The 24,747-nt window shown below is 42.8% G+C and overlaps 1 protein-coding gene across 8 annotated transcripts in view; it reads right to left on the bottom strand.

The window, feature by feature from the left end:
- LOC109904739 (protocadherin-19) overlaps positions 1 to 24,747 on the bottom strand; it is an 80,087-nt gene that overhangs the window by 16,281 nt on the left and 39,059 nt on the right. For 4 of the 8 annotated variants that reach the window (XM_031790306.1, XM_020501892.2, XM_031790301.1 and 1 more), the window contains exons 3-4: positions 16,270 to 16,325; positions 13,940 to 14,112 (exon numbers count right to left, since the gene is read on the bottom strand). In XM_031790306.1, coding sequence (XP_031646166.1) covers positions 13,940 to 14,112; positions 16,270 to 16,325 — 229 coding nt within the window. Of the gene's footprint in view, positions 1 to 13,927; positions 14,113 to 16,269; positions 16,326 to 24,747 lie in introns of all 8 variants that reach the window. The other 4 variants (XM_031790300.1, XM_031790303.1, XM_031790302.1 and 1 more) reach the window with 2 other exon arrangements.

Below are 24,747 nucleotides of genomic sequence, written 5' to 3'. Positions count from 1 at the left end.
AGAAGATGGTCAAAGGTAATGAATGTTTTATATTTTATTTGTGCGTTTTGTGTAGCGCTGACTATGCTAATTATTTTGTTTACATCCCCTGTGGGTCTTTTGGGGTGTTACATGATATCAGATAATAGCTTCTCATGCTTTCGCGGAAAAGCATTTTAAAAATCTGACTTGTGACCTGGATTCACAACGAGTGTAGCTTTAATTCAATACCCTGCATGTGTATTTTAATGAACGTTTGAGTTTTAACGAGTGCTATTAGCATGTAGCGTAGCGCATTTGCATTTCCTGATATCTAGATGGGACGTATGCGTCTCAGGTAGGAGCAATAGGTTTTAAGGACATGACATAGACTGACCAGGTGAATCTCAGTGAAAGATATGATCCCTTATTAATGTCACTTGTTAAATCCACAATCAGTGTAGATCAAGGATGACCAACCGGTCTCCCCCCTTTTGTAGGACCAATTTCGATCTGGGGGGGAACTCAGTCGGGTCTCAATTCAGTTAGAATAATAGAATACATTAGGTGCAATTTATACATTTTTGTTGTGAAGTCACTTAATTAGCCCATGTCAGCTAAAAAAATGTATTGGTAAATTATCTAGCGGACAGCTATAGAAACTTGTAGTAATGCATGATCGAATTACAATGATCAGAGATGATCAGCTATCGTATAAAAAAAACTGCAAACAATTGCCTCCACCCTATGGAAAAAATGTGTAGAATCGCAGGAATTGAACATTAAAATCGCAGTTGAACACCTGCTGTCACGAGTGAAGCCGCTGAAATGTTTTGCTCGCAAGGTGTGTGTGTGTGTGTGTGTGTGTGTGTGGTGGGGGGGGGGGGGGGGGGTGGATGTGTGTACGCACACCCATGATGCACTGTGTGGCCCCTCATGATGAGTTCAGTTCTTTTGTAGCCCCCACCCCCATCAAAGTTGCAAAGATGTAGATGAAGGGGAGGACACAGGTTAAAGAAGGATTTTTAAGCCTTGAGACAATTGAGACATCAATTGTGTATGTGTGCCTTTGAGGGTGAATAGGCAAGGCAAAATATTTCAGTGCAAGGGGTATGGCAGTAGGTGTCAGGAGCACTGGTCAGTGTCAAGAATTGCAATGCCGCAGAGTCTTTCACACTCAATAGCTTCCCACATGTATCAAGAATGGTCCACCGCCCAAAGGACACCCAGCCAATTTGACACAACTGTGGGAAACATTGGAGACAACATGGGCCAGCATCCCTGTGGAACGCTTTCGCCACCTTGTAGACTGAACGAATTGTGACTGTTCTGACCCGCAATATCTGCACATCGCAATATTAGGAAGGTGTTCTTAATGTTTTGTACATTCAGTGTATAATCATGCCATTTCCAATGTGTTTCGATTAGTGATCCAGGACAGAGCATCCAGTAGGGGTCTGGAATTTACCCCCAGACAGAGCAGAGATGGTCAGGTCATCTCTACTGGGCTCAGCCCCTGGTTCCAGTCTATGGTTTCCTGGCCTTTATTTAGTGTCTGATTAGACTACAGAGATCTAGCCTGCAGACCTCTAGCTATACCCCCTGAGCCTTGTTGCCAGTGGAGATTGTGTTGGAATGGAAATGGGGCTTTGCCAAAGCGAGGACTCTGGAGGTACTAGGACAGGAGTAAGGGGGAAAGGGGAGTACCTAGTGCTGTCACAGGCTTCCACAGTCCAAAAACACAATCATTCCGAACCACAATAGCCTGCACAAGCGGTAGACTGCAGACAGCTAGCACGAGGCCAGGGATGGGGTACTCACATTTCAGTCTGTTTTCTCTTTCCTCCAAGCACAGTTATCTCCTCTCTCGCTTTATCGCTCTACCCCACTCTCTCTCTCTCTCATTAACCTTTGAACACACACACTCATTCGCTTGATCTAACACACAGACACAAACAGACACACACACACACCAGCGTGCACATAGAAACAGGCAAACTCTCCCTCCAGACATATTGCCCTCTCTCCCTCTCACACACACACACACACTCTCCTTTTCTCTTTTTCCCTCCCTATCAACTTGTCACATGACCTGTTCTTAATCTCTCCCCCTCTGTTCAGCACTGCCCTGATCCCCCCTGTGCCCTCCTCCATTGGCTACTAGCTGTGTGTTCGACAAACAATTGTGATTCTACTTGGTTTCTGAGGAGATTATTAACACACCTAGCCTAGCATGCCTAGTAGCTACAGCGGGGTCATGAATAAGCAATGGGAAGAAGTATCCAAGAGCCGTATTTTCTCTCTTTCTCCCCCGCTCCCAATGAATGCAAGGGATTGTGTGGAAAATGAGCTGTCAGTGGAGGAGATACATCAGGCTCATTGGCGAAGCCCTAGGAAATAATGAAGGACTCTACCATTTCTCCCTCATACGTTCAATATGCTCCTATCCATGACAAGTGCAGGGGAGATAAGCAGTCATCCCTCTCGAGCTGATTAAATACATTAGGTTTATTGAGGAGGGCTGGAACGTTAGGGTAATGTAAAGCCGAAGGTTCAGGGGAAGTTGATACAACATTAGAGCGATGTCTTGTGAGTCACAGGATGGAATGGAGGGGGGGCGGAGAGAAATATTTTGTGTGTGTGCGTGGTGTAGAGCGAGCAGCTATGTCAGGGGTATAGAAAGAGAGGAGAGGGCCTCAAGCCTGAGTGGAAGCCGTTATTCTTCCCAACGGAATCTGTAATTACCTACATGGCACACTGACTGACTGAGGGGCCTGCTTGAGGCATATACTGATAATAACACGAACGCACCAGGGCCTGCATTCCCAAAAGCATCTTAAGGTTAAGTTAATCGTTAGAACCTTCGTAGCAGCATCTGTAAATATCCAAGCTGTTTCCCAAAACCCTTGTTTTTAACAATGCACTTGAAAATGTTCGTAATCTAATGCCTGCCTCAGACCAATTTTAGAACAGCTACAGTAACTTCAGAAAGTATTCACACCCCTTGGCTTTTTTCACATTTTGTTGTGTTACAGCCTGAATTGTAAATTGATTTTAAATTGAGAATGTGTGTCACTGGCCTACACACAATACCCATAATGTCAAAGTGGAAAAATCTATTTGTGAAAATTTGATAAATTAATTAAAAATGAATAGCTGAAACGTCTTGAGTCAATAAGTATTCAACCCCTGTAAGGCAAGACTGAATATATTCAGGAGTAAAAATTGCTTAACAAGTCACATGATAAGCTACATGGACTCATTCTGTGTGCAATAATTGTTTTTAACAGGATTTTTGAGTGACTACCTCATCTCTGCACCCCACACATACAATTATCTGAAAAGTCCCTCAGTAGAGCAGTGAAACACAGATTCAACCAAAAAGACCAGGGAGGGGTAAAAATAAAGAAAGCCAACATGAATATACGCCCAGTCACTACAAAGACACAGGCATCCTTCCTGTGATACAGGTGTCCAATGGTGACTTTAAAACAATTACAGAGTTGAATGGCTGTGATAGGAGAAAACTGATAATGGATCAATAACATTGTAGTTCGTCCACAATACTAACCTAATTAACAGAGTGAAAAGAGGGAAACCTGTACAGAATAAAAAATATTCCAAAACATGTATCCTGTTTACGGGGCACTAAAGTCATCCTGCAAAAAATGTGGCAAAGCAATAAAAAATTTGTCCTGAATACAGTGTTATGTTTGGTACAAATCCAATACAAGACATTACTGAGTACCACTCTGCATATTTTCAAGCATAGTGGTGGTTGCATTGGGTTATGGATATGTTTGTAATTGTTATGGACTGTAGTTTTTCAGGATAAAAAAGAAACATAATGGAGCTAAGCACAGGCAAAATCCTAGAGGAATACCTGGATCAGTCTGCTTTCCACCAGACACTGGGAGATAAATGTACCTTTCAGCAGGACAATAACCTAAAACACCAGACCAAATCTTGCTTGCCAAGACAATATTGAATGTTCCTGAGTGGCCTATCTACAGTTTTGACTTAAATCGGCTTGAAAAATCAAGGCAAGACTGTTTAGCAATGAGCAACAACAAACTTGACAGAGCTTGAACAATTTTTTAAAAGAATAATGTGCAAATATTAGATGTTCTTCTGACTTCCTTTCCTCTGACATTTATGTAATTCTAGTTTTTATATTAATTCAGTTGGCTTGTTGTCAGCCATTTTGTCTACAGTTTTTCAAAAAAGATACACAGACTAGGAAAATCAAAATGGACGCTCCCACTTCATGTCTATGTATGTTAATATAATAACAGACGACATGGACTGTGGGTGGGCATAAACAACTGCACGTTTTTGGAGTTTTATGTTTAATTTAATCAAATGTTAATATTTGGTTGAGCAGCCGTCGGATCCTCTGACACATTCATGGGGGTATTTTGCCTTCTGAGAAGGAGAGAGAGAACGAGAAAGAGGAGAGAAAAAAATACTCCTACCTGTCAGAGATTTTTTATTTTCCCTCGTCATGTCTGCTTACTAGACTCTCAACTCCTCTCCCTCCCTCCCCTCTCTCAGGTTGTCAGCACAAACCCCGTTCCTGTTGCTGTCCTGATTCTGACACCTGTCAGCATTTTCATTAGTAGATCAGAGGAGTAGCAAACTCAAAATGTTCCCTGTGTTGAATTTAGGGCATGTTTTGCGGCATGAACACGCAACACTGCTTTACTGTTTCTTTAATTCAACAGGGGAATGGAAGTGCTTGACTGGCAGGAAGTTGACTTGGCAGATGAGGGTTTTGTGTGTTGAGATATATGGAGAGAGAGAGAGACTAGGAGAGCAGTGAAGTTAAGATGGGGGAAGCCTCGTGAAATCAATTAATTAATCAATTAAGAGCAGTTGGACCCTGGTGGATCTGTGCTCCATTGGCTGAGCTTCATTCCTGGGCTTCTGCTTCGGGGCGTGGATGGGATTAATGAGTGGAAAACCCCCTCAGGGGTGAAGGATATGGAATATGTGTGGAATGAGAGAGACTATTGCCCTGCGACTGCAAATGTAGCTGACAAGAGTCCCTGTGGTGCTAAAGACTGGAAAAATTGGTTTTCTGACCATCACTTTTACCCCTAGAGTCATAATCCAAGAACCAAAGACCCCTGGTAAACTAAACCCTCAAAATGGCCACCAAGAAAAATACACAAAAAGGCAAAAAAGGACATGGAAAAGTTGATCATTGATCATTTTTGCACTTAACTAGAGAATCTCGAGCCCTTAAAAAACCCATGGCTCATCCGTGTCTGCAAGGAATTAAGTAAGAGGTTGGATAATCAAAGGATGTGGGGGTTAAAAAAATGGCCGCTTCTGTTTGTTACCAGAGCCCTGTGCGGCTGTTCGCCCACTTCTCCCGTGAGACACTAATGGTTCTCTAGAGCCAAAGCTAGCACATTGTATATTTTTTCAACAAAATCCCCTTGACGTTCACAGTCACGCCTATAGATGTAATTTTATACATTTTTCTCCAGCTCCTCTCCCTTCCCTCAACCGTTTATAGCTGGGCGATATCATCCATAGTCACTCCATAGCCAGATACTGTACAAGAGAAATCATTAATAGTTGAAGATATTTGACGATATGGGGCCTATATATTTAATGTAATGTGATTTTTAAGATATTTTATATATTTCCCTAGTGTAATCCATTGGCAGAGTAGATTTCAGACCAAGGTATTCTTAGGAAGAAGAGTACCTTCTTACAATGTTTGGTCTCGTCTCAGTGTCACTCAGGTAGCCTCTGTTGATTATGGACAAAATACCTCTCCACGAAGTCAGACAATAGTTTAGCTACTGCTGGATTCCAGAGACACAATCCATTATCGAGTATCACATTTCAAATCGAGAAGGATAAATAGAAACGCAGGAAATGGACAAACAAGTCGGTAACATAATCAAAAAGTGCAAAACGGAAGCCTGTAACAAAGGAAGAACTTTGTAATTGTGCGAGAGAAACCCAGAGCCTCGCAGAGAGCTCCATGTCTCATATGAGCGGATTCCCACACTGAGACTTTTAAGGGGGGGTGGGGGGGGGGGGTTGTGTGTGTTCCTCTTTGTCAAAGGTAACGGTACGTCCCACTGTGCAAACACCACCTTTACATGGCGCCTATGAGAATGGTAAACATTTGTACTGTAAAAAGCTTAGGGAACCCACATGAGGGGAGTTTACTGTACTCCATCTATCCCCCTCCATTCCTTCCTGTTTGCGTTTCGCTTCCGAACACAAGAAAACATCACAATAAAATCACTTTTGTATCCAGAGCCTGTCCTTTGGGGCAATTGCAGTGTGTTATGTTTTTTTGTTTTGTTGCTGTAGTACCAGAAGGAGAGGCAAACTGCAGATCTAAGTTATTCCCTATAGAACATACAGTATCTAAATGGCGGGGTGTTTTGCGAACAAGACTATTTGTTTTGTTCACACAGTTCCCTTCGCCAAACAGGGCTACTGCATGGGCGGTGCCCGGTCGGTGCCCGCTCACATTCAATTAAGACGGATGTGTCCGAACAAACCGCGTTTTCACTTCACTCCGAACCATCAGGGCTCTCACATCTAGTATATGTTGCTGCTGTAACTGAGCTATCCTGATCTGCTCCTACTTCTGTAAATATATAGGATCCATCCCAAATGGCACCATATTTCCCAGTGCGCTATTTGGCTAGCAGATAGCCTAGTGGTTAGAGCATTGAGCCACTAACCAAAATGTCACTAGTTTGAATCCCTGAGATGACAAGGAGGGGAAAAAAATGTGTTGATGTGCCCTTGGCACTTAAGCCTAATTGCTCCAGAGCCTCCATTGATAACGGCACTTGCATCGAGAGCAATGCAAGAAAAACATTTCCATTGAAACGGGACAAATTTAAGCATCCACCAAAATGTTTTTATATGACTTTTGACCAGGGCCTGTGGAGACTCTGGTCAAAAGCAGTACATTATGTAGGGAATAGGGTGCTCTTTGAGACACAGTATTGGTTCAGCAAAGTATCTTCTCTGCCTTTCATATTTTCTTAGGGCTGTCACAATTCACACAAGCCACAATTGTCTGACTTGTGTCTCTGTCCCGCAAGTCGATTAGCTTCGGCAAATACATAGCAGCGATTTCAGCTAGCTAGCTAAGTTAGGGACAATCATTATTAGTTGATGCTAGCGGAGTGGAACTAACCTTCCACGGAGTGCATTGTTTTCCAGAAAACGCATAGAGCCACAAATTAAATATCACTTTCATACTACGACTATAATTTAACACATTTGCCGCGAGAAATGTATTCAACATCCACTAAAGTAGCTAGCAAGTTTACTTGATGGCGATAGTAGTTGCCTTGGTAACCAAACAAACTTGCTAGTTTAGCTAACCAAACCACCAGTCCTAGCTTGCTATTATGACAATATAATCAAACAATAAAAATGTTTTCAATTCGACTTAGCTCAAACATGGAACATGTAAGAATGAAACATTGCCATGGAATTCTACTGTGCAAATGCATGGTGCGTTATAAGTAAATAATGCACACTCTAGAACGGCCTTCAAGCCAATCAGAAATGAGTATTCAGCAATAGCTAATATCCTCTTGAAAAAGGTAGGAGGATGCAACAAGGGCCTTGTCTGTGGGGTATCGGAAGTATAGTATAGTGTGGCCGTGCCGATTCTGTTAAGCTTAGCCCCGGCCCCATCATACTCGTTAACTGTGTAATTAGAATGCTGAGATGTTAATGAAAGGACAATTCCTTTTGGCTATGTCGTTACGTTCATGCATGTGTAAGGGTCTTTTGGTCAATTCATTTAATAATTATGAACAAGCCCTCAATACTGACGAAGCCTCATGCTGATTTACTGCCACATACTCCCTTTAAAGACAGGAGAGAAGACAGACATTGCCTGCATTCCATATGGCCCACTATTTCCTACATAGTGCACTAATTTTGTCCAGGGCCCATATGCCCACTATATAGGGGATAAAGTGCCATTTGGGATTGAAGCTTAGAGAAAAATTAAGCCATTTTGTTCACTGCTTCTCACTGCTTCTTTTTCAACAGAGGGAGAAATTGGCCTGTTGCAAGACCATATTATAACTAGGTCTGGAGAAGGGGAGTGCAATAACAATAGCAACAAGGATCCAATTGCAAATCCAAATAGATATTTTGTACTTATCTATTGCTGCTATGGTCAAATCAAGCAGTGGATGTCTGCCTGGTAGTGGTAAATAGTCCCCGCCGTTCTGTTTACCAGTAGCATTTATTTGTTTACATACATTCTAGGAGTTAGCATCCATCTCGCGAGTGATAATCAAAAAAGCCTCTCTCTCTTTCTTTGTCTCCCCCATTCCTCTCTGTCTATCCCTTTTTCTCCACTTGTAATATTCTTCATGTACATATTTTCTAATTGTCTCAAATAATGACTTTGCTAGACTGTTGGACTTGTCAGTATGCATGTTTTGAAGAGGGTTGTGAAATAATTACGGACAGCCAACCAAATAGGCAGTGAACCCACTAATCATTATTCATTACTGTCTGACACTGCCAAGGCAGCAGTCCAAGGCCTTTTCAGACAGCATTTCATTGCAGGACGTCACAATTAGCATGTCCCAATCCTAACAAACCTTAAAATGCTACCTTCTAAGGTGCATTCATTCGGGCATTTTTGAAGCTGGCATCCCATGTATCCTTTGCTGGACAGGCTGTACCAAAAAACCTTCCGGCCCACCGAAAATTCGAAACAATTCTGAATTAATAGAGGACACAAGTCCCAGCATAGGAGAACATTTTCCAGAAGAATAAGGAATAGCTGAGAAATGTAAGTAAACTGTTTTTCAGGACCCTGTCTTTCAAAGATAATTTGTAAAAATCGAAATAACTTCACAGATCTTCATTGTAAAGTGTTTAAACACTGTTTCCCATGCTTGCTCAATGACACATAAACAATAAATGAACATGCACCTATGGAACAGTCGTTGTTACAGACGGTAGGCAATTAAGGTCACAGTTATGTAAACTTAGGACACTAAAGAGGCCTTTCTACTGACTCTGAAAAAGGCCAAAAGAAAGATGCCCAGGGTCCCTGCTCATCTGCATGAACATGCCTTAGGCATGCAGCAAGGAGGCATGAGGACTGCAAATGTGGCCAGGGCAATGAATTGCAATGTCCGTACTGTGAGAAGCCTAAGACAGCACTACATGGAGACGGGATGGACAGCTGATCGCCCTCGCAGTGGCAGACCACGTGTAGCAACACCTGCACAGGATCTGAACATCACACTTGCGGGAGAGGTACAGGATGGCAACAACAACTGCCTGAGTAACACCAGGAACCCACAATCCCTCCATCAGTGCTCAGACTGTCTGCAATAGGCTGAGAGAGGCTGGCCTTGTAGGCCTGTTGTAAGGCAGGTCCTCACCAGACATCACCGGCAACAACGTCGTCTATGGGCACAAACCCACTGTTCCTGGACCAGACAGGACTGACATTAAGTGCACTTCACTGACGAGTCGTGGTTTGTCTCACCAGGGGGGGATGGTTGGATTTGCGTTTATTGTCGAAGGAATGAGCGTTACACCGAGGCCTGTAATCTGGAGCAGGATCGATTTGGAGGTGGAGGGTTCGTCATGGTCTGGGGCGGTGTGTCAAAGAATCATCGGACTGAGCTTGTTATCATTGCAGGCAATCTCAACACTGTGCGTTACAGGGAAGACATCCTCCTCCCTCATGTAGTACCCTTCCTGCAGGCTCATCCTGACATGACAATGCCACCAACCATACTGCTCGTTCTGTGTATGATTTGATCAGGAATTGATCAGGAATTTCAGTGTTCTGCCATGGCCAGCGAAGATCTCAATCCCATTGAGCACGTCTGGGACCTGTTGGATAGGACGGTGAGGGCTATGGCCATTCCCCCCCAGAAATGTCTGTGAACTTGCAGAGTTGGTGGAAGAGTGGGGTAACATCTCACAGCAAGAACTGGCAAATCTGGTGCAGCCCATGAGGAGGAGATGCACTGCAGTACATAATGCAGCTGGGGGCCACACCAGATACTGACTGTTACTTTTGATTTTGACACCCCCCCCCCCCTCTTTGTTCAGGGACACATTATTCCATGTCTGTGGAACTTGTTCAGTTGTTGAATCTTATGTTCATAGAAATATTTACACATTTTTCTGAAAATAAACGCAGTTGACAATGAGGACGTTTCTTTTTTTGCTGAGTTTATAACTTATTTATTCACCAAGTTATGTTTAAATTTCAACAAATTACTTTCATATGATTTTGAATTCAAATGTTAATTCATCAGATGTATTGTTCTTATTCAAATTGTTGCCAAGCTAGCTAGCTAGCACATCTTACGCAATAGATAGCTCATTTTAATGTTAGTAGGCAGACTTGTACAGGTTATTGGCTGTTTAGAGAAGAACAACTAAACTAACTAGGCCTAATCATAGATTCAGCAATGGGTCAATTGTGAAAAAGATTTTAAATCATGAATTGGTAAACATTGCTAGCCAGCTAAAAACGAAGAAAATATTTTTCCCCCATTTGTTTTCAGGGAATCACGTTTGATCACGTTTCACTCCATTGCATTATACTGACTTGGCAGAAAACAGTCCCGCCTGACTCGTTTGGAGGTAAGACATACTTTTTCTTTTTTTTTCATCTGTTGAAAATTGTAGAAAATGCAGCCAGCTGTGTTTTGTTCATTCTAGGCTTGCTAGCCAGTGAAGTTGATTGTGCATTTGGTGTACCTTACGTTAAAGTTAGCTAACTTTCTCTTGTCACTTTTCCTTCCCCTATTGTGTTACACGATTGGGTTTAAAATTAGAGGTTAAGTTATTCAACTCTTACAGTAAGTAACTAAACAAGCCCTAAAAAATGCTAAACTGTTGACAAAATTATTTGCACATTAATAAAGGTAGTTGTAGCTTCATTGACTTGATCCAGCACTGAAATTTGAGCAGCGAGGTTCATTTCAAACTCCATTTGTCTCCACTCGCTCCAGCTTTAAGGACGTCACCCTGACATCCAGAAGATGGGACAGCCTTTGTTGGGAACTTCCCCAGCCACCAGGACAATCACCATATCCCAGGGATTTCATTTTGAAATGGGCAAAATCACAATCTTAAATAGAACCAGATTTCCCCCCATGTTGTTGTTTATCACGCAGATTTGTCAGAACATTTGTAACTTATGAAGCTCATTCTAAAATACAGACTTAGAGGGGAAGTCTTCAATGTAGTCCACAATTCGTTGAAATGAGGTGTTAGTAAAGGCCTGGAACTAAAACTTGTGTATAAAAAAACTGTGGCGGTCATGACTAAATAAGCTTACTGTATTTACTGTATATAATTATATTGGACATTTTGTTATCCTTTATTATATGCCAGTATTTTTATCCAATGCCTTTAGCTTCCATTAGGATGAAGTAGCCTAGGCCTTCAAATCACCTTTCACAGTGAAACACCATTATTCTTGTTATTAATCATTCTTAAACAGTCAGTATAAAAGCTATCTCAAAAATTCCTGTATCCTGCATGCAAGCTTACCTATCATATCCACAGTTGAGCTGCAGACCAAGCAATATGTGAAAGGAGGACCCTATACCGTAGGATAACTATTCTAGTTGGTGTTAACTTCATGCATGAATAGGTACTGAGGAGATCGATTCTGTTACTTGCTATTCGTGGCAGATACAGTATTTCCATTTTGGGATAGTTGTTCACTGAATTGCTAGCACTAGTTGCTCACTCTACTACAGTGCCTACAAGGTAAACACATGTCTAGCACTCAGTGGAATGCGAATGCATTGTCACGTGATGCTGCCTTTCGAATCCCATCCCAAATGGCAGTTACCTACTAGAAAAATGCTACCTATTAAAGGTTGGTGCCTTTGGAGGCCTTTGGATTGGGACACAGCTAGCCTCCCCATGCAGCTAACATACAGATACACACATAGACACGCATGCAAACACTCCCTGCCACTATCTGTTAACCCCCCACCCCCAACCAAGCAGTCATCAAAACATCACAAGACATGTTCGAGTTCAACACCAGCAACTGAACCAGATCCGACACATGCCTTTACAGCAGCATCTGCTCCCAGATGAAAACGGAAGTAGAAGAGACTGAACTTACATATTCTCCTCCTATCATGACATCATAATGTCTCTTTCCCCTACCCATAATACCTTGCGGTAAAATGGCTGGCTAATTAGCCCAATTCAACATCTGTGCGTGAGTCCACGTGATCCCGAGCTAACTTTCTAATTTGCTCCGCAGCTCATTCCCCACGATGGAAAATGTTGCCAGGAAAAAAATCCCTCATAAATAATTTGGGTTAAAGTGTGATTGTTTAATTTTTCTTCATCTGTTATTCCTTCATTCATTAGATTCCCTTTTTCTGAGCAAGGCTAAGAGGAGTGAGCAGGGAGCATTAAAATGGAAGACTCAGAAAATGTGAACATATAGCTAGAGAGGATCACTAGAGGAGTTTTGAGAAAATTGGAGGGAAAAATCACAGAGGTTTAGCATAAGGTGTGTTTGTTTGTTTGGGGGAGGGGTAAAGGCTAGGGTTATGGCTAAGAAAGTGCCTAACACTAGATGCCACACTTCGACTAGAATTTCAACATATTTCACCAAACCTGTCCTAAATTTTCCTCTATAGCAGAAGCCAATGACCAAAGAGTAGGCGAATTCAAACCAAACAAAGACACACTGCGACGTGAAGCCTGCTGGGTAATATGCAGATGTAGTTTTCCGTATTGACCAATGGAGTTGTTTGATTGTTTCAAATTGCTAAGATGAGAGGCCTAGTCATCAAGACTGAACAAAGCAAGGCAATTCACCAGCTTCCTGTCTCTTCAGAAAATAAAGCAATTGTTAACTGGAGTAGGAGGCAAGCCAGTGAAATGGCTGCCGTTCATTTTGAGTTCATGCACTGAATCCACTGCTCTATGCTCTCCCAAGTCTGAGCACCTGTGTGTGTTTCCTTTTGAGCTGGATAAACACCCCCATGTGCATACAATGGTAGCATACAGGTCTGTGCCAGTTTCTATCCACCTAATTCTCACTCATTCTTATTCTCTCACTCGCTCTATCTCCGTCTACAGGCATATCTTTAATTCTCCTTCTCTCTCAATTCAATTCAATTTCTTCACAGGTCGGTGCCAGTTCTACCCACTACCTTTTCCTCAAATACACACCCTCTCTTTCTCTCTCTCCCTCTCTCCCCTCACCCTCCCTTTCTCCATGACACTTCTTCACATAAGCTCCCCCTCTCCACTACTCTAAAACCATGGAACCAGGAAACACTAACATGACCACCTACACTTCCCTTGCCAGGGAATCGGATGTCCTCTTAAACGTTGGAAGTCGGCAAAGAAACATCAACATTATTTCCTCTGCTAAATGTTCCTGCTGAATAATGTATGAGAGTGGTTACAATGCGATATGTAGATTTCAACCCACCTTTGTCAGCCATTCAAGCGCATCAGAAGTTGGCTGCCACCAAATACTTCCAGACAGACATGGCTAGGCCTACAATCAGTCAATAATGTTACCAGAGCATCATATAAAAGGGTAGCCTTGGTAGGGGGAGATCCCTCTACATTAGCAGCCTTAGCACCGGGACATCAAAGGGAAAGTACTAAGTTGTTATTCACAAAAACAGATCTGAGAGTGGGCACAATGCTACCGCTAAATGTGTTCTGCTTGATGTAAGCACACGAATACACACACAGGAATGGAATTAATTCAAATTCTATAGATACACAGAGACACAGAGAGACACACACTCACAGGTCTGAGGCCTTATGTAGGAGTAGGTATAATGGACTGCTGAAGCTGCTCTAGTTGGAGGTGTAAACAAGCTTCATTTTACATACACAAGCTTTGACCAAGTATCTGATGGGGTAATTCTAACACTAAGGGATGAATGATGAGTAACACACACAGCTTTCCACAAACCTTTTCTCCTACCTTGGTCAGGCAGCTGGCAGACGTTGGGGGGTATGGTCATGTTGAGCACGTCGTTGACAGCCGTGTCTATGTAGTGGCCTCTCTGGACATCATGCTCACTGTCCGTCTGGTCGCTCTCTTCGTGCCCGCTGTCCTTCAGACTATTGCCCTCCAGGTCCTTGAATGTTGATGTGCTACAGAGGGAAGGAGGGAGGGAGAGGGGGATGAGAAAGGAGAGAATGTTGATTTACTGTCACATCAACTTCTATCAGATTCTCTCCTCTCTCCTTCATCACCTCTCTCCCTCAATCCATTTCTCTCCTGTGTCCATCTTTTTTTCACTATTTCCTTCTTAGCTCTCTTTTAAAAAATATCTAAACATTGACATATTGTCTCTCTTTCACTATCTCATCCTTGACTCTCTAACATGTGTGTCTCTCCACATCCTCCTCTCTCACACATTTCTCACAGCACTCGGAATCTTGAGAAGGAGAGGGTTGATGGGAATCTTCAGGAGGACTCTTAACTCTGGCCTCAGCTGTCTAGAAGGACACGACTTCACAGCTTTCCACATTTTATTTCTGGAGGGAAACGAACCTTGCTACTTCTGTAGTAAGCGGAGGGTTGTGGTGGTGGAGGCACAGATTAACTCTGTTGGGGATTTTTGGGATTAAGAGGCCATTTTCAAACTCTGCTGATAGTGGAGCAAAGAGGCTGCAGGCTGTTTTAGTCTGTTTCTAAAAGGGACCGTGTGGATGGCGATGCACTGACTTCAAGGGCATCTCTAGTGTGAACCGTTGTGGCTATAAAGGGCCTGTCCGGATATTTAAATCCTGTTTTTTTATAATTTAAATGTATGTAATTATATACCCATTGATTAATTAAGAATATCAGACGTAAATGCCTCATGAACCCTGTCCCTCAGCTTTATAGCAAACCAAGAGTTGGAGACTGCCGTTGTGTTTTTCAAATAACAGAGTGGGCTTTTAAAACACCTTGCAATTACACTCTACTGTTCAACAATCAGATGATAATCAAGCATTCCAGGAAGGAAAGGAATATAGAAAATGCTATGAGCATGTACGTATGTGCACAGATTGACTTTAAGCCCCAAACAAGACAGATTCAATCAACAGCTTCATAGTGTATGCATGATTTCCGTTCATTTGATTGCCGCCCCACTGGAACAAATTGTGCTATACAAACAAGACTGCTATTGAGGGAGGAGGCGAATGTATACATCAAGAACCTCACGTAGGAGAAGAGAGGAGAATGGAGGAGAAGAGAACAAATATAAGACAAGGAAAGAGAAGAGACATAAAGAAAGAAAAAAAACAGTAGCAAACAGCAGTTCCCAGCTTTCCTTTGAGAGGTTTGCCTGGGAAAGGGGGAGAGAGAGAGGTACTGCAGTGACGGTAATGCTGGCTTTACCTCTCTCTGATGTTATCAGTGTAATTGCACCTGTCCCAGACTACAGGCCCACAGGCTCCTAGGGGATAGCTTTGTAGTGTGCTGCAGAGGCCCCTCGCTTAAATGTGCTTTTGTTTACATAAACATAGGGATTTTTGGGGGAGTAAAATTGCCATAATGGCTTTTCAAAAAGCCGGGGACGGCCTCAAACAAAGGGAGGTTGGAATGTTCAGCAGCTGCAGGTAAAAAGTGAGAAATTATAGGCCTGGCCACAACAACAAAAAAAGAAATTGCTGCAGGGCGTTATTAGAGTTGTCTACACTACCCCGCCGGAACCACGAGCTCACCTTATATCCTGCTTCAGGTGGAATCAGGAATGCACCATTAGTCCCATACCCCATACCTTTATATCCTGCTCAATGTTCTCAAAATGGGCGACTCAAATGAACTTAATTATTGATACTTTGGTATTAGCATTGAGCTGATGTTAAAAAAATGACACACTGAGATCCAACTGTGCTACGAACCTCTTGCAATATTGAAATCACGTTCCCGGCCAAAATTCTATTTGATTTCTTTAAATCTTATTCACGATGTATAAGTCGTTTTACGAGCCGTGTTTTAGCAGGAGTTTTTCATATTGTTCAACGTGTCTTGATTTATGTTTTTATGGGAATGGATGGAATTATTCATGATAATGTTAAAATATGTGCTTTGAAGACACAGACTTGAAAAAAATGTACCTAATATAGTAGTGAGGGATCATTTTAGAGTCTAATTCCAAATTAGATTATTGACTGTGTGAATTTGTAGTGAATACACAGAACAAACACGGGTTTTCACAACATGCACACTCATGCATTTGCAGCCCATAGCATATGACAATTACGGATCACAACGGGTGACAGCAGAAAATATCAAATTGCCTAATCAAGACATACCTTTTGATAAGATGTGCTCGGCTGTTCACATAGCTGGAGTCGATATAATTATCCGTCTGTAACAGAAGATTGGGGGAGGAGGGGGAAGAGGGGGAGGAAAGTAGAGAAAAAAAACAGAAGAGATGCATTTAATTTCGTAGGGAACCAAATAATGTTACAACGGTAATTGCCTTTCAATAGAAATGTTATGTTACACAAAGTGAGTGAGCCTCAGCTTTCAAAGGTGGAAGCCATTCTCTTTCAAAGTACCTACACAGAGACAAGGAGAGAGAGAGAAAGAGAGAGAGGGCCGGCTAGTAGCTGAGAGAACTAAGGAGAGTGCTGCAGTGAGGAGAGACACTCCCCCATTCCTCCCTCAGTCCTCTCCATCCCTCCATCAGACCAAAGTCACAAAAATGTGATCATTAGGGATGACAGTGCATCATGCAGAGATAAAATGACAGAGGGAAGGAAGAAAAGTTTTTCTCCTCCAAATCTCTCTCTTTTCTCCTCAACCTTTTTGAGATGATCTGAATCTATAAATTTGAAATAAATAAAACTGTGAGAGGAGAAGAAGAAATTGAGAGCGTACCAGGGGAAATCTTAACTTTTAGCAATTGCAGATTAAAAGCAAGCATGGAGGAATCTGCATACGATGGAACTCTGACCCACATAGTTCAAAGGCATTGTGCATCATTCTTGGTTAGGGGTGTTATGACAGGGGAGAGAAGGTACATTGAGACGTCCCCTCGTGTCTGGTGAGCATCTACTCAGTCAAAGGCATCCTGTATTCAACATAAAAAATTAAATCCCCCAACATTTATAGAAATACTGTTATAGTAAGTTAGACAGGAGAGTCACAGGGGAGAGAGGGGACATTGAACAGGTAGTCCCTTGTGCCTGGCCAACATCCACTCACGCCCAGATAACATGTCAAGAGGGTATCAAAGGCACTCTCAAAGGACTTCCCCAGCCTGCCCATGAAAACTCCATGATCCGACCCTTTCAACATACTTTGTTGCAGGTGTTTTCCTGTGGGAAGAGGGAGAAAAGGACATCACTCCTCTTAAATTCCACTCTCATAGACTCATGATATGCTATCTCAGATAAAGGATAAGGGATAGAGGGATAGCCAATGGCTCACATCCGGTGATGAAGTGTTTCCTCTGACAAAAGAGTCACCCCTATGATAAGAGACGTTAATGCAGGCGGTGGCACGAACTCACTGATTATCAAATGAGGGACAATATTTGCCAGCTCGGTCCTGCTGTTCGGGGGAGCGGGGAGCTGTGTGCGATGGTGAGGCAGGGTGACCAAATGCATTTGTATAAAAAATTTAGCTTGTTAACTGGTGATGGGGTTGGCTTTTTTGAAAAGTGAAATCCTTCCCCCAATCCACACCCTATTTTTTTCCAACCTGTGTAGGTTGAGGCAGAAACCAAAATGCAAAACCACAATGTAAAAGTTAGAGCGAGAGAGAGGCTATTGATGCTTTTTATTGAGACATCCTGACTTAAACACCCTATGAAACACCCCTCCCCCCTCATTAAAAAGGCAAGAGTGTGTGAGAGAGAGGGGAAGGAGAGGCAGCAGACGGGAATGTAGATGCAACACTAGCCCTTGTGTTCTTGTATGTTGATGTGGCTTTTAAAATGCACTACACAAGAGCAAGGAGGCAGGCTGGTCTCAGAGCAAAATGTATTATATTTTCCTAAAATCTGTTTTATGATATAAGTTTGTATGATAAGTTAAGTTACATTATTTGACCTGTTTAGTATGACATATACAGTATTACATTTGACTCCTTTAGTATGATATTTTACATTTGGTATGTTTACATAAGACAGAGTTACAATTTTGTAAGATACCACCGGCTGATATGGAAGCTCTGCTTCTAGCTCCTAAGCAACTTGGCAGTATTTCATTTTTTTTTTCAATTTCAGCTTTGCGTGAATGCTGCCATCAATCCACGGTTTCTGATTGGGGAAGGTTTTAATAGTCGCGGTTGGTACAACATCACCGATGCACTTGCTAATAAACTCGCTCACCGAATCAGCGTATACATCAATGTTGAACAGACTTTAGCATGGGCGTTTCCTTTTTTAGTTTCTGTCTATAGGCTGGGAGCAACAAAATGGAGTCGTGGTCAGATTTGCCGAAAGGAGTGACGGCTTTGTATGCCTCGCGGAAGTTAGAATAATAATGATACAGAATGCTACCAGCAAGATATGTGGTTTCCAGTTTACATAGAGTCCAAGGAAGTTCTTTCAGGGCCTTCGAGGTGTCTGCTTTTTGGTGTGAGGGGGGGGGGGGGGGGGTATACACCACCGTGATTATAATCGAAGAGATTTATCTTGGTAAATAATGCGGTTACCATTTGATTGTAAAGAATTCTAGGTCAGGTGAAGAACATGACTTGAGTTCCTGTATGTTGTTATGATCACACCATGACTCATTAATCATAAGGCATACACCCCCGCCCTTCTTCTTACCAGAGAGATGTTTGTTTCTGTCGGCGTGATGTGTGAAGAAACCAGGTGGCTGTACCGTCTCTGACGTATCCTGAGTGAGCCATGTTTCCGTGAAACAGAGAATGTTGCAATCTCTGTTTCACGGGAAGGCAACCCTTGCTTGGATTTCGTATACCTTGTCAAGAGACTGGACATTGGCGAGTAGTGTACTTGGGAGTATACTTGGGAGAGGTGGGCGATGTGCCCATCTACAGAGCCAGACCAGAAGACCACTCCGTCTGCTCCTTCTGAGGCGCCGTTGCTTTGGGTCGCCTGTTGGGATCCGATCCGTTGTCCTGTTTGGTGGACCAAACAGAGGATCCGCTTCAGGAAAGTCGTATTACTGGTCATAATGTTGGTAAGTTGACGTTGCTCTTATATCCAATAGTTCCTCCCGGCTGTATGTAATAAGACTTAAGATTTCCTGGGGTAACAGTGTAAGAAATAACATTAAAAAGCAAAATACTAGCCGGCTTCCACCCGGTTACTCATCCTGCACCTTAGAGGCTGCTGCCCTATATACTGTACATAGACTTGGAATTCCTGGCCACTTTTAATAATGGAACTGTTGTCACTTTACTAATGTTTATACACTGTATTCTATTCTACTGTATTTTAGTCAATGCCACTCCGACATTGCTCAATCTAATATTTATGTATTTCTTAATTCCAATCTTTTACTTTTAGATTTGTGTGTAATGCTGTGAACTGTTAGATTGTTGGACTGTTGGAGGAAGGAACACAAGCATTTTGCTACACCCACAATAACATCTGTTAATTATGTGTATGTCACCAACAAACTTTTATTTGGATTTGATTTAGAGCAAAAGCGAAAGCAGGGTGGTTTGAATGGTCGCGAATGTCTAGCAAGCGAATGGTTGTGTATTTAAATCTCATCACAGACAACTTTAGCATTTCAGCTAATTAGCATCTTTGCAACCACTTACATTTTAACTACTTTGCATGTTAGCCAAGCCATCCTGTTACCTTAACCCTAACATTAACTGCTGACCTACAAAAGCAGTCCAACTCAACATATCATCCTAAAGCAGTCGAACATAGCATATCATACTAAATGGGTGACCGGGCTACCTAAAGCAGTCAAAAGTTACATCATAATAAGCGGGTGACCGGGCTACCTACAGTGGCTTGCAAAAGTATTCACCCCCCTTGGCATTTTTCCTACTTTGTTGCCTTAGAACCTGGAATTAAAATAGAGGGGGGGGGGGGGGTTGTATCAGTTGATTTACACAACATGCCTACCACTTTGAAGATTCAAAATATGTTTTATTGGGAAACAAAAATGAAATAAGACAGAAAAAATTGAAAACTTGACCGCGCATAACTATTCACCCTCCCAAAGTCAATACTTTGTAGAGCCACCTTTTGCAGCAATTACAGCTGCAAGTCTCTTGGAGTAGGTCTCTGTAAGCTTGGCACATCTAGCCACTGGGCAAAACTTCTCCAGCTCCTTCAACCTGGATGGGTTCCACTGGTGTACAGCAATCTTTAAGTCATACTACAGATTCTCAATTGGATTGAGGTCTGGGCTTTGACTAGGCCATTCCAAGACATTTAAATGTTTCCCTTTAAACCACTTGAGTGTTGCTTTAGCAGTATGCTTAGGGTCATTGTCCTGCTGGAAGGTGAACCTCCGTCCCAGTCTCAAATCTTTGGAAGACTGAAACGGGTTTCCCTCAATAATTTCTCTGTCTTTAGCGCCATCCATCATTCCTTCAATTCTGACCAGTTTCCCAGTCCCTGTCGATGTAAAACATCCCCACAGCATGATGCTGCCACCACCATGCTTCACTGTGGAGATGGTGTTCTCAGGGTGATGAGAGGTGTTGCATTTGTGCCAGACATAGCGTTTTCCTTGATGGCCAAAAAGCTACATTTTTGTGTCATCTGACCAGAGTACCTTCTTCCATATGTTTGGGGAGTCTCCCACATGCCTTTTGGCGAACACAGAACTGTGGAGTGTACGGCTTAAAGTGGTCCTATGGACAGATACTCCAATCTCTGTTGTAGGGCTTTACAGCTGCTTCAGGGTCATCTTTGTTGCCTTTCTGATTAATGCCCTCCTTGCCTGGTCCGTGAGTATTGGTGGGCTGCCCTCTCTTTGCAGGTTTGTTCTGGTGCCATATTCTTTCAATTTTATGGTGTTCTGTGGGATGTTCAAAGTTTCAGATTTTTTTATAACCCAACCCTGATCTGTACTTCTCCACAACCTTGTCTCTGACCTGTTTGGAGAGCTCCTTGGTCTTCATGGTGCCGCTTAATTGGTGGTACCCCTTGCTTAGTGTTGTTGCAGACTCTGGGGCCGTTCAGAACAGGTGTATATATACTGAGATCATGTGACACTTAGAATGCACACAGGTGGACTTTATTTAACTAATTATGTGACTTCTGAAGGTAATTGGTTGCACCAGATCTTATTTAGGGTTTTCATAGCAAAGGGGGTGAATACGAATGCACATTCCACTTTTCCAATTTATTTGTGTTTTTTTTCACTTCAATTTGGACTATTTTGTGCATGTCCGTTAATGAAATCTAAAGACAAATCCATTTCAATTACAGGATATAATGCAACAAAATATGAAAAACGCCAAGGGGGATGAATACTTTTGCAAGGCACTGTATTACATCGGTAGGCCTATGTAACATATCTTTCTAAATGAAGTGGTGTGGATTTTGGTCAAATATGATTAAGTTTTGCTTTGAGACCAGGTTGATGCGGCCTTACAGAGTTGTGTTTACCTCTGGCAAATAGCACCCTGCTATGGTCTTTGGAACAACATTTTAAAACAGTGAAATGCTTACTTACTGGTACTTTTTCAACTATGCAGAGTTAAAGGTAGAGTTAAAGTGACTAGGCAACATGATAGGTAGTACACAGTAGCAGCAGAGGGTAGCCATTTGATTAGCTATTTAGCAGTCTTGTTTTGCACTCTTATGGCTTGGGGGTAGAAGCTGTTTAGGGTCCTGTTGGTTTCAGAATTGGTACACTGGTACCGCTTGCTGTACTGTAGCAGAGAGAACAGTCTATGGCTTGGGTGGGAAAAAGTATTTGGTAATTTTTCGGCCTTTATAGCATGGTTTAGAGGTCTTGGATGACAAGGAGCATGTGCCCAGCGATGTACTGGGTTGTACTCATCACCCTCTGTAGCGCCTTGTTGTCAGGTGCCTTGCAGTTGCTGTACCAAGCGTTGATGCAGCCAATCAAGAATTCTCAAAGGTGCAGCTGACAATTTTTGAGGATCTGAGCGGCCATGCCTCTCGAGGGAGAAGCGGTGCTGTCGTTCCCTCTTCACAACTGTGTGGGTGTGTGTGGAACATGTTATTAATTCCTTGGTGATGAACCGAAGATGAACCGCATGCCCCACCAAAGAACTTGAAACTCTTGACCCACTCCACTACAGCCCCATGGATGTGGATTGGGGCATGCTCGCCACTCCGTTTCCTGTAGTCCACGATTAGTTTCTTTGTCTTGCTATTGTTGAGGGAGATGTTGTTGTCCTGGCAGTGCCAGGTCTCTGACACTGCCAGGTCTCTGACCACTGTTGTGTCATCAGCAAACTTGATGATGGTATTGGAGTCTTGTGCGGTAGTCATGGGTAAACAGGGAGTATAGGAGGGGACTAAGCACACACCCCTGAGGGGCCTGTGTTGATGGACAGTGTGGCAGATGTGTTGATGCCTACCATCACCGCCTGGAGGCGGCACATCAGGAAGTCCAGGATTCAGGACTTCCTGACGGGATGCCCCCAGGCGGTGAGAGTAGCCCCTCATGGGTGTGTGCTTACTGTTTATTAATGCTAGGGAAATGCATGTCTGTGTTTGTTTTACTCTTTAGTAGACCTGACATTTTCTCTCCTAGCTTCAAGGACAAACACAATGCGATCAAATATATAATAATTTCATCAGCTTTAGCAATGTACTGTACTATAGGTTAAAGAAGTATTGTTGAAATATCATGTTCCCCCCAACAACTTACATACCAGCTATACTGCAATGGTTAAATGTTAACATTTTGACAAATTAAAATGAGACCAATGTAAATCAGAGACGTAATTGTGGTTGAAATATCACATTCCCCCCAGCAATATAAGTCACAGTTGTTATTGTGGTTGAAATATGGTGTTTCCTCCACCCCCTCCGTCCAGTAGACTAGGCCCGCCAAAATACCTCAATCACTGACCAAGCAAGGCCATTGTTTGTCGTCTCACCTCCACACCGGCTAATTACATCCGTAACAAGATAATATTGTAATTAGCGACGACGGCGGGGCAGACGGCCTCCTGATTGCATCGTCATCTCACAAATGTCAATCTTAATTCATTAAACCTTAACTCATTGTTATCAAGGAGATCATTTGTAAAAAAGCTATTTTAATTAACATTTTATTAGCCACCCTTAACCCATCTGTAAATATTGTTGATAGTTATTTTGTGGCTGGATGTGTATGCACTGTACATAGACATATATTGTATCGTGTGGTTATTTTGGTGGAGCGTGCCACCTGTGCTCCACTTTGGTCCCAGTGAGCACTCATTATAATGCCTGGATCACAGAAATATAATGAATGTATTATATTTCTATGGCCAGGATTTCCATCTAGCCCAGGCATTCAGTGAGAGGCTAATGAAAGTGCATGGCGGGAGTAGCAAGGGGAAAACTTAATATACATTTCCTGATGAATCTCACTTTGGCTCAAGCCCTGTAATTGGTTTGGAATAGTAAGCTCAGCATCGAGTGTCGTCAGTCCCCCTGGGAGTAGCGATGGTGGGAGGGATGATGCTTAGGCACTATAGTGGTTTAATAGTCTACACACTGGGCTACGTCATCAGGACTGCATTTCCCCAAATGCACTGCTCCGTATTCACCACAGGTAATCCTATTGTAATCCCTTCAAGACACCCTAATGCCCCCTTATATTCTTGATTTTCTGCCCTTATAATGATTTGAACTACCATTCAACCGTTCAGTAGAGTAGCTTCAATGGACCTGTGCTCCGCCAAGGGACTCGAGTCATCAGTAAAATCAGAGCAGCAAGAAAGCGAGCACATTTTCTCTATTATCACATAGTCAATGGCAATGAGCAAACACAAATCAGAAAAGGGCACAAACTTGCCTACTGCGTTCATGAGGAGGCACTCTGGAGAGGGCTTTTCTGAGGGAGAATATGGCCAGATAAATTAGCAGGGCGGCTTCCTGTAAAGAAATGCCCTCCGCCCACGTCCGCCTTTTATCTATCTGACCAACTTTAAAAAGCGGAGGAGGAAATGTCGATATTTCTTGCGCTGAGATCGAGTTTCAGGCCGATGGAGGACGAGGAGAGACTTTCTTAACTATTGCTAGGCCACTGCAAATGGCTACTTAATCAAGTTGGACAATGTGTTGTTGTGATCTGAGTGGCCCCAGTTTGACAGCCAGAGAAGAGGAGGAGAGGAGGGTTAAAGCGCTTGGGGGAGTAAAAAAGAAGATGGGTCGAATGAAAGTGGTGAACGAGGTAGGGTATAAGGGAGGGGGAGATAGGTGAGACTTCTCTTTCTTACTCACCCTCTAGCCCCAGCCCTAAGGCCTCCCCTTTCCCCTTCTCTCTTCCTCCCTCTTTTTCTCCCATGAAAGGGGCACTAGTGGGATCCTCCTCGGTGACACTCTTTCTGCCACAGCAGAGGGAGGAAAAGCAATCTTCTCGCTTAGTCTCTGCCATGAGATTTGATTTACCTTCCTACCTAGCGTGACAATAGGTATTCATTGTATATGGGAGTGGAGAGGGGCACCCAGTGTGTGATTGTTTGTGTGTAGGAGAGGACGGGTTGGGAGCAAACACAAGCACCAGGCAAGTTCTGGAGTTGTCGGGAAAATATAAGAAAAAAAGGAGAAGAAAATATTGACACAAAGTCACAATTTTGGATTCTTTAAAAGAAATCTCCGCCGTGGCCTGATATATCAACCAATACAAATCAACTTGCAGTTATAGAGG

Source organism: Oncorhynchus kisutch, linkage group LG15 (genome assembly GCF_002021735.2).
Source record: "Oncorhynchus kisutch isolate 150728-3 linkage group LG15, Okis_V2, whole genome shotgun sequence".
In the NCBI taxonomy this organism is placed as follows: Eukaryota; Metazoa; Chordata; class Actinopteri; order Salmoniformes; family Salmonidae; genus Oncorhynchus; species Oncorhynchus kisutch.
This window is presented reverse-complemented; position numbering and strand designations above follow the sequence as displayed.